This window comes from Haliaeetus albicilla, chromosome 1, assembly GCF_947461875.1.
Source record: "Haliaeetus albicilla chromosome 1, bHalAlb1.1, whole genome shotgun sequence".
In the NCBI taxonomy this organism is placed as follows: domain Eukaryota; kingdom Metazoa; phylum Chordata; class Aves; order Accipitriformes; family Accipitridae; genus Haliaeetus; species Haliaeetus albicilla.
In genome coordinates, this window is record NC_091483.1 from 44535409 (window position 1) to 44550815 (window position 15407).

The 15407-nt window shown below is 36.3% G+C and overlaps 1 protein-coding gene across 2 annotated transcripts in view; it reads right to left on the bottom strand.

Moving 5' to 3' along the window:
- Positions 1–1376: 1376 nt before the first annotated feature.
- Positions 1377–15407, bottom strand: part of HPGD (15-hydroxyprostaglandin dehydrogenase) — a 28008-nt gene continuing 13977 nt past the window's right edge. The window contains exons 4-7 of one of the 2 annotated variants that reach the window (XM_069787286.1): positions 13747–13843; positions 5468–5544; positions 3330–3493; positions 1377–2234 (exon numbers count right to left, since the gene is read on the bottom strand). In XM_069787286.1, coding sequence (XP_069643387.1) covers positions 2096–2234; positions 3330–3493; positions 5468–5544; positions 13747–13843 — 477 coding nt within the window. In that variant the 3' untranslated portion in view covers positions 1377–2095. Of the gene's footprint in view, positions 2235–3329; positions 3494–5467; positions 5545–13746; positions 13844–15407 lie in introns of those variants that run through there. The other variant, XM_069787297.1, reaches the window with a different exon arrangement.

Here is a 15407-nt window from a genome sequence, read left to right on the forward strand (position 1 = left end):
ACAAGGAGAGAAGCAGAGGTAGGTGTTTATCAGCGTTAGGAAGAAGCATACTGACTTTAAGTTTGCATCACATCTGCCCTGGTTTCAGCTGGGATAGAGTTAATTGTCTTCCTAGTAGCTGGTACAGTGCTATGTTTCTGAGTTAGGTATGAGAAGAATGTTGATAACACACTGATGTTTTCAGTTGTTGCTCAGTAGTGTTTAGACTAAGTCAAGGATTTTTTCAGCTTCTCATGCCCAGCCAGCGAGAAAGCTGGAGGGGCACAAGAAGTTGGGAGGGGACACAGCCAGGGCACCTGACCCAAACTGGCCAACGGGGTATTCCATACCATGTGACATCATGCCCAGTATATAAACTGGGGGAGTGGGGGCGGGGGGATCACTGCTTGGGGACTAACTGGGTGACAATGGGTGGGTGGAGAGCAATTGCACTGAGCATCATTTGTATATTCCAATCCTTTTATTATTACTGCTGTCACTTTATTAGTGTTATCATTATCATTATTAGTTTCTTCTTTTTATATTCTATTAAACCATTCTTATCTCAACCCATGAGTTTTACTACTTTTCCTGATTTTCTCCCCCATCCCACTGGGTGGGGGGGGAGTGGGTGAGTGGCTGCGTGGTGCTTAGTTGCTGGCTGGGCTTAAACCCTGACACCATCTTTTGCACTACTCTGTCATGTATTCGGAAATGCTCTGATTGTAATGAGACAAAAGTAGAAATTAATACAATCAGATCAGATAGCAGTTGTTAGTCCAGAGGACTATGCAGATGCTTTCAGGGATGCTGATGGTGTGGCTAGCATCATGTGTGCATTCAAAATAGGCTTTAAAAATAGTGTTAACATAGCCAAAAATGGAGGCGGGGGAAGAATGATGATTAATTCAAGGTATGTGCGTCTGCGTCTTTTCGTCTCCCCACAGTCTTATTACTCCCAGACTTCCACAGAAGGTAAATATTAGTGTTTCTGCTCTTTCAGTTACAATGCTGAAAAAAAAAAAATGCTTACATCAGTGAAAGTCAGTACTTCTAAGGAGGGTAAATATTAACTTTTCCTGGCTTTCCCAGTAGTTATTAAATCTTATGCTATGAGCTTCAATAAATTACCATGTAAAAATTTATTTTTGTCAGGCATGTAACCCATGGAATACCAAGGTTTGTTTCATAAATGTAGCTGGGGATTGACCTAGCTTCAGAAGGTCCAGTGGTGCTCAGGACGTAGGAAGCTCATTTTTTATTTTCATTGCCACTATATGACATGCTCCCTCTAAGAATATCTATCATGATACCAAAATGGGCATGTATAAAACACACCCCCCCCCGATTATTCAGGATTTAATTGAGATTTTAATCAATCAAGGCAAGAAATTAGATTTAAAGGTTTAGAAAATGAGATTTAATGAGTAAGTAGACATTTCAATCAATGGCAAAGTATTCATCCTTTTATATACAGAGAGAGAAAATTCATATATATAGCTATAAAAGAAAACAAAAATATTTCTGAACTATTTTATAAATAGCTAAAATCCAAGAAGATAAAAATCTGTACTTTCTTGTGTGATATGCAACATATTCGGCTGCATATATAAATGAGGAAAAAGAATTTTGCCTCTTGTTCTATTTTACATTTCATAAGAAAAAGTAAATTGTTAACTCCTTATAGGTAGGTATATTTGTGTTCTAGATTCCTGAACTGAATTCCTGGTCTGCAGAATTAAAGATGTAAATAACTAGACGCTTGCAACAGCAAAAAGAATTATATGAAGTAAGTCAGGTCCACCAAAATACATTTGGAGTATGTAGATCAGAACTACCAGAAGGAAAAAAACCTAATCTCTATTACTAGGTAATCAAAAATCTTCAGAGCAGTCTGTTTATTCTACTGAATAAATACTATTATTAGTGCTTATAAAATCAAAATAGGATGCTAACATTTTCCCACACCAGATTTTCTTGTCCGTCTCTTTGTTATTAGGATGCGAATGTTTGAACGCTGTCACTGCTCTAGATAGAACACTTTTTTTCCAAAAATTACTCTTTTCAAAATTTTTTGAGTAAGAAAAGCCAAAAATACTTAGCATAAAACAATTATTTATCTCTTTGCTGATGTAAAAGGTGTTTGGCTGTATTGCTGAAAATGAATCCCTTGGGATGCTGTAATCTTCATAACTTCTCCATTTAGAGTATCATCTTCAATTATTGTTATCAGTCCCTCAGCAATTATTGATGGGCTGAAAAAGAAAAGTTATTTCAGAATCACGATGTAATAGAACATGTGAAAAGGACAAGTAAAGAAACTCAAAGTAAATCTATATACCCTGAAAATTAAACAAACTAGTATTTGAACAAATTTATTTTCAAGTAAAGCAGAGGTGGTATGAGTTTTTCAGGAGAGAAATTCAGTCTCCTCAATCAGGGCATAAGACGTAAAGTGGCAACTTTACAAATCATAATTTGTTTGCTCTAGATGTCCCTGTGGACATCCAGCTGCCACTAGGCTTCCTATCAAAGTTTTCTCTGTCAGGGCAATGGACAGAAGTAATCCTTACACAGTCCTCTGCAGCTCTTTGCTGTTGCTGTTGATTCATCCTGTTTCTGTAGCAGGACTAACTTACAATTAGCATAAGGAGAATTTCTTCACATGCAGTTTGCTGTGGTCAATAGGTGCAATATGTTTTACATTTGAAAAAGTGTGGGTGAAACAACAGAGTCATACAATTTCCTCTGTGCAGAAGTATCTGAGCAGCTATTTGTTAGAGACAGAGAAAGTGTTAAAAAAAAAAAATCACTTTAGGCTTGTCTTGTTCTCACACTCTTTCCTAGCTGTCTGCTTTTGGCTTTTGTTGGCAGTACTGTAACGGGCTAGGTAACTCATCCGATCCACCATTGTTACTACTGTGCTCTTATGATCTTAGTCTGGTTTTGTCAGTTCTTGGTCTGATTTCTCTCTTGGTTCACTTGCAAATTTTGTGGAAATTCAATACAAATGACATACTCTGTATCTCACAACTAATTTGATTAAACAAATTTATGAAAGAACACCAAGGGCTATTAAAAACCAAACCCACCATTTTTAACTTGGGAATTCGATTTGCACTTTGCTGGGGAATGGGAATGCATAAAGGGAAATATCGCTATGTAGGTGATACTCTTAAAATAACCTTAGATATCTGCTGTTTGTTCCTTGTATATAGGACAAAGTATTTGATAGAATTTTATCTGAGCCAGCATTTCCCTTTTATTTTAATTTTGCTGAAAGTGCTGTTGTGTCTGCTTGTTCTTCATCACCAAAGGGCAAAACCCCCACTGTATCTGACTTGACTTACTCCATCACGCCATATAACTGCATCATATTTTTGATCTCATCCTTATATGAATAATATTGTCCCATATTCTCTTCTTTATCTATTGACTGAAGAATTGGTGTGTTGACAAATCCTGGACAAATTGTGTTGAGTCTCACACCGTAGTTTTCCATATTAGCAGCTAACTAGAAAAGAGAAAAAGACATTCGTCATCAACATTTTAAAACAGTATTGTGTAAGTAATTTTTCAAAGAATGAGAGTTACCACTAAGTACTTTTCAGCCTTGCCTAGTAAGAAAATTTTGTTACTACTGATTGTTTTGTTCCAACAACTACGTTTGAAGCATGTTTTGTTTAGTAATAGTACTAGATGACTAGAAAAAAAATCGCTTTTGCTGGGAGAACAATTCTACAGGAAATCAACACTCTTCTTTCCATGCAGCTGGTTTTTTTCTAATATTTTTGTTATTAGTGCTCTTGGCGTGTCATTAACAGTATTGTAGGGTGATGGTGTAACTCTCATAAGGATAAGCAAGTAAAAAAAAAAAAAAAATCTCCCAAATGTACGCTTTCAATCTTTATAAGAACTTTCTTACTAAAAGAAAACTATCTGAAATTAAATCAAGATTTAACTCTAAGATGGTATTTACCTCCCTCATGTCAAGAGAAATAGGATTTGGTCTCTCCCCCTACAACTAATGCTAAACCTTCCCAGCTGCTCTGTTGTCCCTGCTGAGGGGTGAATCTGTCACTGAGCATCTCCACAGGAACGTCCCTGTGAACTCCAGGAGAGAGGCAGGAGTTTTTTCAGGAAGCAATTCAGGACCATGATGAAAGCAAGCAGCACAAATTGTTCTGGGAATGGTAAGGCCCTTCATTTGTGGTGCTACCAATGCATGTGTGTAGCAAAGCAGTCTGATCAGCATCCAGGCATATGTTGAATGCTGGATGAACTTTCTTAGCGATGGCACAGAACTTACAAACTATACATGATATATCCAAGAATAACCATAACTGTTCAACACCGATTTCTATTTATTTGAACATTTAACGGGAGTCCTTTCTGGTATTATACAAATCACATGTCATTTTCATGATACGGAAGCCAGCCCTTTTGGTCTGGAGAAGAAAAGAAACTGAATTCCTAGCTGTTTTGTATCATACCTGCCCAGCATTAGGCTCTACTGCCTTTTCTGGTAAATATGGTGATTCACTATGTTTATTATTCTTTTTCTCCTCGGCATTCTCATGTTCCATAGAGACAACATTTCCTCTAATTTTCTAGCAGACCTTTTATTTTTGAACTTAAATGGTGATGCTTATATTATCATGAGAAAACAAAGATGGAAAACCAGATGTCATGTTGATGCTGTGGCTAATACGTTATATGCAACACTTATCCATACTAATCTGTTTAGGTTAATCTAAAAAAGAAGTTAATTGGGTTGGGGTGTAAAATATAGATAAACTGTCCAAATGATCATTTCAGATGCTTTATTCTGGAAATTAGATTGGAAATCTTATATGAGTAGATTATCTTTAAGCTTAGCCTGTGAAAATGTAATCATATTTGCTCCCTCCGAGTTATTTTATTATACTGCTTGTCCAGTTTAACTAGAAAGATTTGGAGTCAGAGGCTAAGACTTGCTGTATGGTCAGATAACATCTAACATGTCCCATCCTGAATGTGTCATTTTGCATTTTCAGTGTATTAAGAGTTGGTAAGAATAAATAAAGGTAAACATTTTTGTGTTCAAGTCACTTTTTGTACACTTTAGTGCCTATATCATTAAAAAAAGTCATCAACCTGACTTACAAATAAGGAAACCAAAATGTTAAATGACTGGGATGGAGTTATGAAAAAATTTTTTAAAGCTTGGATAAGAATTTGACTTTTGGGCTCCTCCCACTGTCCTTAAATTACTTTGCAACATCTTTCTTCCATGCTCCCAAAACCTCAAATAGGTCATAAACACACACATGCCTTACTTATTCCATCTTTGGATTCCTTTTGTGAAAGAAGAGAACCTCTACTGCTTCAGACACTTCGTTTTCTTTAAGGAAATTAGTTCCAGTTGTGTGACAATAGAGAGGGAACATGAGAAACTTAGCATGTTCCCAAGGAGCTGCTGATACTGTTTTCAAAAACACATACTTACTGCTATTGACCGTGTGAATCCAATTACACCATGCTTTGTAGCACAGTACACAGGTTGGAATGCAGCAGGCATGAGTCCTTTAAAATAAAAAGGTAGCTGAATAAAGATGTTGGGTACTCCTATTTATGATTACCTTAAACACACATATAGGTCTATAATGTCAAAAATAAGTGATGGATTCATAGAGATGCAACAAAATAGATTAGTAAAAATTTGCAAATTATATTTTGTCATCTGAGGTAGGCTGGGAAAAGATATGAGATGGATAAAACCATGAGAAGGCAAAATAAGAGTAATTAAAAAGTACAACTTTTAAGAGGAAAAGTATCTATGAAGTATGACTTAAAATGGAGGACAGGATCTGGAAGAAACGAGGATGAGATTTTTTTAGCCATCTTCTATGAATCTGTAAAGGATGTGAAGTATGTAAAGTATTTTAGACAAACTTTGATTGCTGACACCCTAGCTGCTGATATGTAAACTGGACACCTGCAATCATTTACAATGATTTCAGGGAGGAAGTGTGGGAAAAGGTAAGGGAAATAGCAAAATCCTTTTTGACTACTGTAACTGATTTAATATTATCTTTGTAATATATAAAAACATAAATATAATGTCTGACTTAAATCCCTTGCTTATGTTGCTTCTGTGGAATAGTAACAAGACTCAGCCTCAGATAAAGCTTTCCCCCTAGCCCTAATGCGAGAGATAAGAATGTGTGTGCTGCACAGCTGACTGAAGCACAGTCAGCCCATACATCTGCCCATGCAATATTGCTGCTGCTTATTTATTTGGCAATGTGGGTAGTACTATAACAAATTACGTAGCCTTTTGCATAGTGGTTTTTGCTCAAAGGAGCAACTATAAACAAAGTAATTCAGACTTGATGCACCATCTGAGGCATTGTAAAATTTGTTTCACTTACAATATTACTCTGGTAACATTTCATAGGTGATAGTTATTTTAAAGAGTTTTAAATTAGATAGGGAAGCCATTTTGCAATAAGCAAATAGAAAAAGCACTAAGAAGTGAATGCAGGACCTCAGTGCAGAGGGACTATATAGCTAAGTGAGTAAACACTGTGAATGGAGTAAGATGAAGACCTCAGATAGTGAGCAGAAAGAAATGAAAGCCGAGACGTGAATAGGAAAGTTTTTGAAGCAGTTTCTAGATTGAATTAGATTGGCTGAAAAGGATTTCATGGTATGGTACCTTCTGCAGTGGGCCCTGTTCTGGAATGAAAAGCCAGGATGAAGATTTTTAGAAGGGAACAGGAAAAAGAGGTAACAATCATGGGTAATATCATTGCTATCTTCTGTAAGGAAAAGCAGAAGAAAATAAAAGATGACTGGTAACATTGTGAACCTTTATGGTGGGAGTGGGAGAACATGAAATCATTATTTATAGTGGAGAAAGAAGGGAGAACAGAGTTTTTGGTGGAAAATTAAGAACTTAATTCTAGTAAGACTGAGTTTGATGGCAAAAAGCTGGTCAAGAAGAGATGACAGACCATGAGTGTATATACATTTCTGCCCGTTATGCCAAAAATTTCCACTATACAATGACAGCTGAACTGGACCACTTGGATGCTGTTGTTGCACCTGAAAGCTACAGTCTTGTGAATAGCAAACGACAGCCTGTCCTAAAGTTAGAGAATGAAATTTGTCTGCATTCCTGAATGTGGTATTGTAAAGCTGGATATTGATTTTGATGTGTTACTGTTTGATTCTAATGGAAGTCGTCCCAATTATTCTCTCAGATATGTTTTTTCATTCTTCATCTTTCATATCTTTAAGGGATATAATCAAGAAGGGGCGTGACTTACCTCAGTGGAGATGAAGAATACACTACCCAGCTTTAAGTATGGATTTGTCAGAAAAATTGCCTATGCCAGAGACTTGTATGGGCTCTTTGCTCTAGAATCCATTTTGTCTGAAGGAAAAAACTTTCTGAGATGGCACAAAGCTCTAATTACAACCCTGACAGCTTCCAGGTTTTATCTTGGTTTAAATGCTACATTGGTGATCCAGTGAAAGCAACACTATTATTAGCACTGTTCAGTGGTGGGAAATGAAGAACTTAACCCAGTGGCTGGTTGTTCTCTTAAACTTGTATTTATCTGCTTAGCTTGGATTAATGTGTTACGCTTCTGATTGAGAACTTGCTTTATGAAAAATGGCTTTTGTGTTGTCTCCTGTGGGTTGTGATCGCAATACAGGCTTAATATTCCTCTGTTTGGTGGCTTTTGATGATCGTCACCATTCTTCAAATAATTGGAAACATTGGAATATTAGCACCTTAGAAATATTATGATACTATTTTTTTTTTAAACTCCTGAATAGCTTTACGTGTTTTAAAGGAAGAAACAATCCCAATGAGGCTGTAGCTAAGAGACAGGTAAAAGACAAAATCTATTGGGAAACACAGAGTTTAGAGGTAATTTTATTTTTTTTTAACACGGCAAGACAAATTACTTGTTACTTGACAGGGAAAAGAAACAAAGTCAAGAAATAAACAAAGGAAGGGCACAGCTCACAATAATGAAGTGGAATAAGGTTCAAAGACTTACTTAAATGTCAAATGACAACAGGAATAACTAGTCAGGAAGGGAGGAACAAATAGCGCTTTTTTGGAATCAAAACATTAAGCCCAGTTCTTTAGCAAAAATAATAATTTCAGTTAGGAAAGTAGAGAACCAAGAAGAAATCAACTAACTCGCTTTCAGCCAAAGCAGGGACAATGAAGACTAGTCCTAGCATCCCTCACCCAAAACAAAGACAGTCCTGTCTCACTTTTCTTCCTGAGTTCAGTACTCAGAACCATGGTATGGGATTTCCAGCTCTGAGCCATTTCCGTGCCCCGGGAAGAGCTGAGCCTCCATCCGTTAGCGGTGTGTCCTGGCGGCTGTGCTAGCAAGTATTTTGGGACAAACCGCTGCGTGACATTGAGCCTGCTCTGCCCGAGTATTTTATTCAACCAGTGAGCAAAGATGAGTTCATAGCATATTAGTTAGGGCATTCATTTGTAAGAAAATCTGGATTCTATTTGCTGCTCCCATGAATATTTGATTATCTTATGCAAAGTGGAACAGCAGTAAAACAGACTGGAGAACTTTATGCACAAAATAACGGGGGGAGGAAGGGCAGGGTGTTCAAATGGATAGTGATGGGGCAGCGTACTCCTGGAAAGTGATACCTGTGGTTTTCAGTCTCTCTTAGCAAGGGGAGGCAACTATGCCTAGATTTTCCTCTGTCTGGATGTTGCTGCATCCCTGAACTGTTACATGAAAGGGGATAGGGAACTTCCTTCTCCCCTCAAACAATCTTCATCGAGAACTAATTGGTGAATTGCAAATGATTTCATGATGACTGCAGGTGCTCTTTGGTTTACCAAAACCAGTTCAAGCGGACCAGCAGTAATCCTATGCGTCAGTGTTAACTATGCTCTTTTTTATTTTTCTCAGTTCCTGGCAGGCTGACAGAGACAGCTCTTGCCCTTGGTTATACTTTAGTCCCCTTGTTGTTACAGTGTCAAGACCACTCTACTGTTTGAGATGTGGTGTCGGGCTTCTCACTACAACTTCTTATTTATCATGGTCAATAGTTCCAATATCCACATCTTGAGAAATTAGTATTGGACAAGGAGGATTGTGTCAATAAGCTTGAATTGTATCAGTAAGCTTTGTTGAAACCAGTATTTCCTTTCAGTCCACTGAAGAGCTTTGATGAATACAGAATTAAGCATTTTTCCTTAGGTATGCTTTCCCACTGAACATATGTTGCCCTCAGAGATTTGAACAAGTCTCTTCCTTTGAATAAGATTTATTAGCTTTTAGATGACCTTTCTGCCCCCTATTTGCTCCATGGGTGCACTGTTAGGCAGCTTGAGACAAATGTAATTCCTGTTTGATAGTATCTTTAAGTTTCATTAATTGTTGGAAGAGTGTACTTCATGTTTGGATGAGTGTGGCACAGAGAATAAAGAACCATAGTCTGTTTTCTACCGTAGCTGTTGATCTCATGGAGGCTTTGGGTTCATCAAAAAGCACCACTTCTACACAATGATTATGCAGTGATGAAGCACTATTCCAAGTTATGCTTTAGACAAATATATTCACTGTTAAAACATTTAAATATTCCATTAAAATATTTACATTTTCTCTCACTAATGTGATAATCAAAGTATTGTGTCGCATCCTAAAATTCTAGATTTTTCATTCTTTATGAAGGAGATATGTGAAAATGGTGAAAGGTAAGTTTTGGCAAACTGACAGAACCTGTTTAAAAGTGAAGCAAAAGTGTGCTGATCTATGTGCTGGAAAATATTGCCAAAGTAATTTGTTTTCCTTTCTGTATTAGGTTTGTTTTATAAAAAAAATACTTATCAAAGCCTATTGCAAAACATAGAATACTTATAAATAAATAACAGCACAAGATTTAACCATATTTATTTAAATAAAATGTCTTTCCAAACCACATTACAGAAATCTCCTTTGTCGCCCTTAGGCAAAAATCTGGATAAGGAGCATGGAATATGCTTACAATGCTCTTTGAAGGCCAAAGCCTCTTTTGAAGAAGCGGATATGTAACTAGAGAAATGAGCTAGGGGCATGATGGTCCTACAGAGTGATGAGAGAATTGATTAATGGGGTTTATATAATACCCTATTCTTAAGAATAGGGAGGGGTACAAGATCACGTTCATTATGTCAGTTATACTACTGTGATCTGTGTCAAAACAAAGGAGACCCAGAAATCCTAGCAAAAATTGTAAGCTGTGTCATTTCTAGGAAATTTTTTAACAGTGAACTGAAGTCTCAAGGGAATAGTTTCTAAATTTTCTAACGTCGTTCCTGTGGATTTTGCTCAGCATCCTCCTTTATAAAAAGAGGAGGGACCAGAAGCTCTTTCATGATGCTGAACTGAAGGCCCCAGTTGTACAGCCATTTACACCTTCACTCCACTGTATCACTGTAATAAAGTCTTGCCTTTACTCAGTGATGTTAACCACATGCTTAGCTTTGTTCTTGTTTTATATATATATATATATATATATATATATATATATATATATGATCAGGTCCTAAAGAAGCCTGTTTGCTGTGCTGGGTACTTTAAGTATGTCTTTTGGCTGGAGCTTTCTGTAGGATGAGGATAAACTGACTGTTTGTGGAGCCTGAGTGCTTGAAGTTGAATGCAATCAAACTGCTGATACGGCTGTACAACAGAAAGGTATCCAGATACACTACACATTGAAAAACCTCTCAGAAAGCTAGCATGATCTCATGCTAAACATTCTACCAGTTTTTAAGCCCTCTATGAATACTTTGATTTTTTTTTTAATCTGCTAGAATCCAGACAGATACAAATTCAATTTAACAGAATACCTTCTTGAAAGTGTGAAAGCATCAAAACAAAAGTGCGTGCATACACATGAATTCCTTTCCCCCTTCACTTACTGAATAAGTACAGGTACCAGCCACCAAAAGGTAAGAGGCAGTGCTAAATTTAATCGTGTAAATAATCTCAGGAGTTAAATTTAGTTTTGTATGCTTTTTCTGTTGCTTGTAACTATTCTGTTAAACAAAATTAACATGTGCAGCTTCCTACTGAAGACATTTTAGAACATTTTACTCTTTGAATTTGAAATGAAGTTTATTACAACGCAAAAGCCTGTAGTCATTGGCATTATCTTTTATGGGGCCAAGTTGGCAGTAAAACACATTTCCCATTATCTCTGTTGTTTAGCATCATTACTTCCTCTTGATATGAATGCACAAATCCCATAAAAGTAAGAAAGTTTTATAGCTTTGAGACACAGTGGGTTAGGAGTTGGGTACTTGCTGCATGTGCTCACGTATTTCTCTCCCTTTCTTACTTGGTTCTGTCTTGTGGAGCCACTAAAGAAAAGAAGATTCAATACTGGAAAGACAGGGTGGACGCTCTGGCTTTCATCCAGCTGAATGAATGCTTTAAGCATCCACTTCATAGGAAGCATTTAAGTAGTTCCGTGGGTGTTTGGAAATATAAAACAGTAAGGCTCGATTCTGTCCCTAGTTCAAATCATTGGCAAAATTCCCGTGGTGAAGAACTGGAAACTAATTAATGTGTAAAGCAAATATTATTGAATGTTACGTAAGCACGAAATACAGCTCTTCTTGCTCCTCAGCAAGACACAAGAATATTTGCTGTCTGCAGAGCGTATCTGATAAAATCTTATAGAGAACTTGGACAGGAGGGGTCAAAATCACTCAAAAGTTTAATGATCAACAGAAGCCAGCTCTGAGAAAAGAAAACATTCAAAGGGAATGCTAAGCAAGCCAATGGCAATTTGCCTTTTACATATGGAATAAACTGCAGGACTTAGACCTTCAGACTGGAAAGGAGAATTAGACTCACAAAACACAGATAATAATAAATAAATAAATGATAAAAATCAGTGTATGTCAGCTTTTATGATGTGTTTTTCCTCATGACCTTGGAAACAATTGCTAAATACAAGCCATGTAAAAGCAAACAAAGCAAAGAATGCTTTGGTTTTGACAGATACCCACAATCATTATGGCACAATGTAATATTAAAAAAGTAAGTAAATCAAATTTTCATCACTTATAAGCTCCTAACAAATTGAGAACAGCCAAGCTGTTGGTTCTTAAAATAAAAATAATTTTGTGTTTCTTTGAGACTAGTTAGAAAAGGAATCAAACTACTTGCTATCTCTGCCCTTTCTTAAGCACTGCATGGGCATCAGCACTTCTGTGAAAAAGTTTAATCTTTTACTTGTGTTGATGAACTCTTGTACTGCAGTAGCAATTTCCTTTGGGTTAATTTGGTCCCAATACAATGTCCATTTGAGCCAACACAGATAAACTTACTGGGATCAGTAGGCAATGTGTTAGGCAGTATTGCAAGTGCTGACTTAAAAGTACATGGAGACTTTTAATAAAGAACCCCTCACCTGTATGAGATATGTACATGTATTAAGTCAGATCCTCAAGATCCACGTGCATTATGTCAACAGGGTGAACCAGACTTCTCATCACAAAAGCCAAGGTTTACAGGAAAATTTAGTAGTACTCAGAACATTCACGCCTATCCACAATCAGGAACTATGGCCACTGCTGCCTTGCCAGCTTTTCATTGTTAAAACGCATAAGAATACCCTTTAATAAAACTACAGTAAATTTGGTACTCTGCATGAATACCAAGGAAAGCACTGCCAATCCAAGTGTAAGCTAGCAGACGTATTAGTTTTTCCCAGACAGTATGACAGCAGCAAGAGAGAACAAGCTTTTCAAACAAACATGAGTAAATGCAAGCATTTTTTGAGGAAGGGTGTCAGGTAACATCATTCTCTGTTTACCATTTCCCCTTCAGTCGTGCTGTTTTGCTGTGAACCCAAACACTGCAACGTTGAGCATACTTACAGGAAGGGGTGCAGAATTCTGCCTCACAACTGAGAAGCAATAACCCTGAGTGACTTGCAAGCCATATAATTCTATTTTTATGCCAATAAATTGAAATACAGTTGTAGCATAGATACATAGTGAGCAAAGAATGTGCTTGCTTAAGCTCAATGAAATATGAGTGTTAATTTTATGGCTTCTCAGTCAGAGGTAGATCACGTCTGAGAGGACTTGGAACATAGAGTTGGTGTGTGACATTTGTCATTAATAAAGTAGATACGGTCTAATCTTAAATGTTCCTACAGCTGTGCTCCTATGGAGTTGAATGGAGGACCTGCTACTGCTTCCTCACTTCCTGTGAAAAAAGATTATCTGATTTTCCATATTTGATGCCCAATAAATACTTTATAATATAAAAAATAATCAAATTTAAAGTAACCCTGAGTTCAAATTAGGTCTATATATTAGACTTTGGTTTTTTACACGCAGTGTGGTGTACATTATCTTTTAATTCAGCAGTGTTATTGAATAGTGCTGAATAAGCATAATTAATTGAGACTAGTTAGCTTTTCCTCAATGTGTGGCAGTATTGAAACCAGAAAAAAACCCTCTTTACAACATGCTCAAGGTTATTAAATATGGGACTGATAGGTTGGGAAAATTACTGAATTTTTCATTGAGCTGAGTTTAAAAAAGCAAATGAAAGTTGTGGTCCTTTGATACTACTTCTGTTGCTGTGATGAAAATCAGGTCAAAATGGGAATAAACAGGGAAGACCCTTAAGAAAGAAGAAAAAGTATGACTGATCAGTATGATTCATTTATTTTAGGAACAAACCAGTGAGCAGAAAGTGTTTATACAGAAAATATTCTCACCTGCCAAGGATGAGATATTAATGATTACTCCCCCATTGCCTCCATTTCCTTTTCCCATGTATTCTAGGCCGAGGTAGGTTCCTCTAATCACAGATGTCTGATATAGGGGGGAAAGGGATAATTATGTTCAAAATATCTTTCTTGCATGCTCCTAAAAACTGAATCTTGCTTTTATTGTCGTGCCTAGAATCTGTATTGCTTTACCAGTGATCTTATTTATACTTTGAAGATTATAACCCAGAAGACACTCCACAGTAATGCAACTCAATAACTTCAGAAACACAATTGCAATTGGTAGAAATAATAGTAGCTTAATTATTTTTCTTATTAAGATATCAATAATCAAACTAAAATGTTACAATGTGAAATAAGAGCTGTGAAGGAAATGAAATAAAAAATAAGTAAATAATTTACAGACAAAACACTTTATCTAAGGATATAAGTGGCAGAAGAACTGATCCAAATCCCAGAATTTCTGTTGAGACACACTGCTCTACGTTATAAAATATGTACAGACTGAATCTAAAGGTAACAGTAATAACTCAATTTGGCTCAAAGCATGAGAAATTTACACTTTTTAGGATTAAGCGATGTGATATATTTCTGGTACCAGGATATTAAAACTTTGTATTCTTTTCTGACTGAAGTTATTGGAGTTTTACCATTCTTCTCAAATGAAAGTTAGCCCAAACAGACAAATGCAGAATACTTTTAAAAAAGTATTCTAAGAGATGTGAAATGTTGTTAGCATAATATTAGCTGCAGCACATGATTTTTAAAAATATTTTTTTAATTTTTTTTTTTTTTTAAAGAAAGAATTTTGAGGGAGAAAATTTTACTGAGACCTGTATCATCTTGATTCCTTCAGATCTGTTTGTGAACCCTACTGCAGTCAGAAATTCCCCTGGGATCCCTCTCACCAAACTTCAGACATTTAAACTGAGGTGCCTAAAGATACACCAAGCCTGGGGTTATCAGTCTCCTGAACAAATCAAGAGAGAGAGTGTCTCCCAGTGAGTAAGTCGCTTTACCTGAGATTTTAACAAGTTATAATAGAAAGGCAGCAGACAATGCTCCTAGTGGAAATGTTGCAATATTTCTGCATTAGTGATGAGTTTCATAATTATTTACCAATTTTTTTAGATCTCCCCGTAATCAGTTCACATTTGGTTTACAACTTCTACTTAAAATGAACAAATGTATTGAGTGACTTCTATTCTTATGGAAATATTATTTCAGCTTTTAAATGAGAACTCCATTTATACTTTATTACTGTTTAGCGTTATTCATTTGACCCAAATAAATTAAGACGTTCAAAAGATGAAGTGGCCCTACAAATATTTCCACTTCTGTGCATAATTATTTCACTGAGCTTTTTGACCAGGGAAGGTCTACAGAATCATAGAGACAGAAATTTCCCAAAGTAATAAAAAACCCACAGTGAATAATCTATATATGCCTAAATCTTAATGGATAGTGGCTAGTCGTACTGGAAAGAAAAAGCTTTTAAAATCAGAACATTAAGTATTTTTCTACCATTATCTAAATTCCCAAACCAAAATTGGAATAATTTTAAGATGGGTATTACATTTCATTTTCATTAGCTGATCTTTTTAGACAAATGTGTTATAAAATCTAAAGTAAAACTTTTAATTCAATTT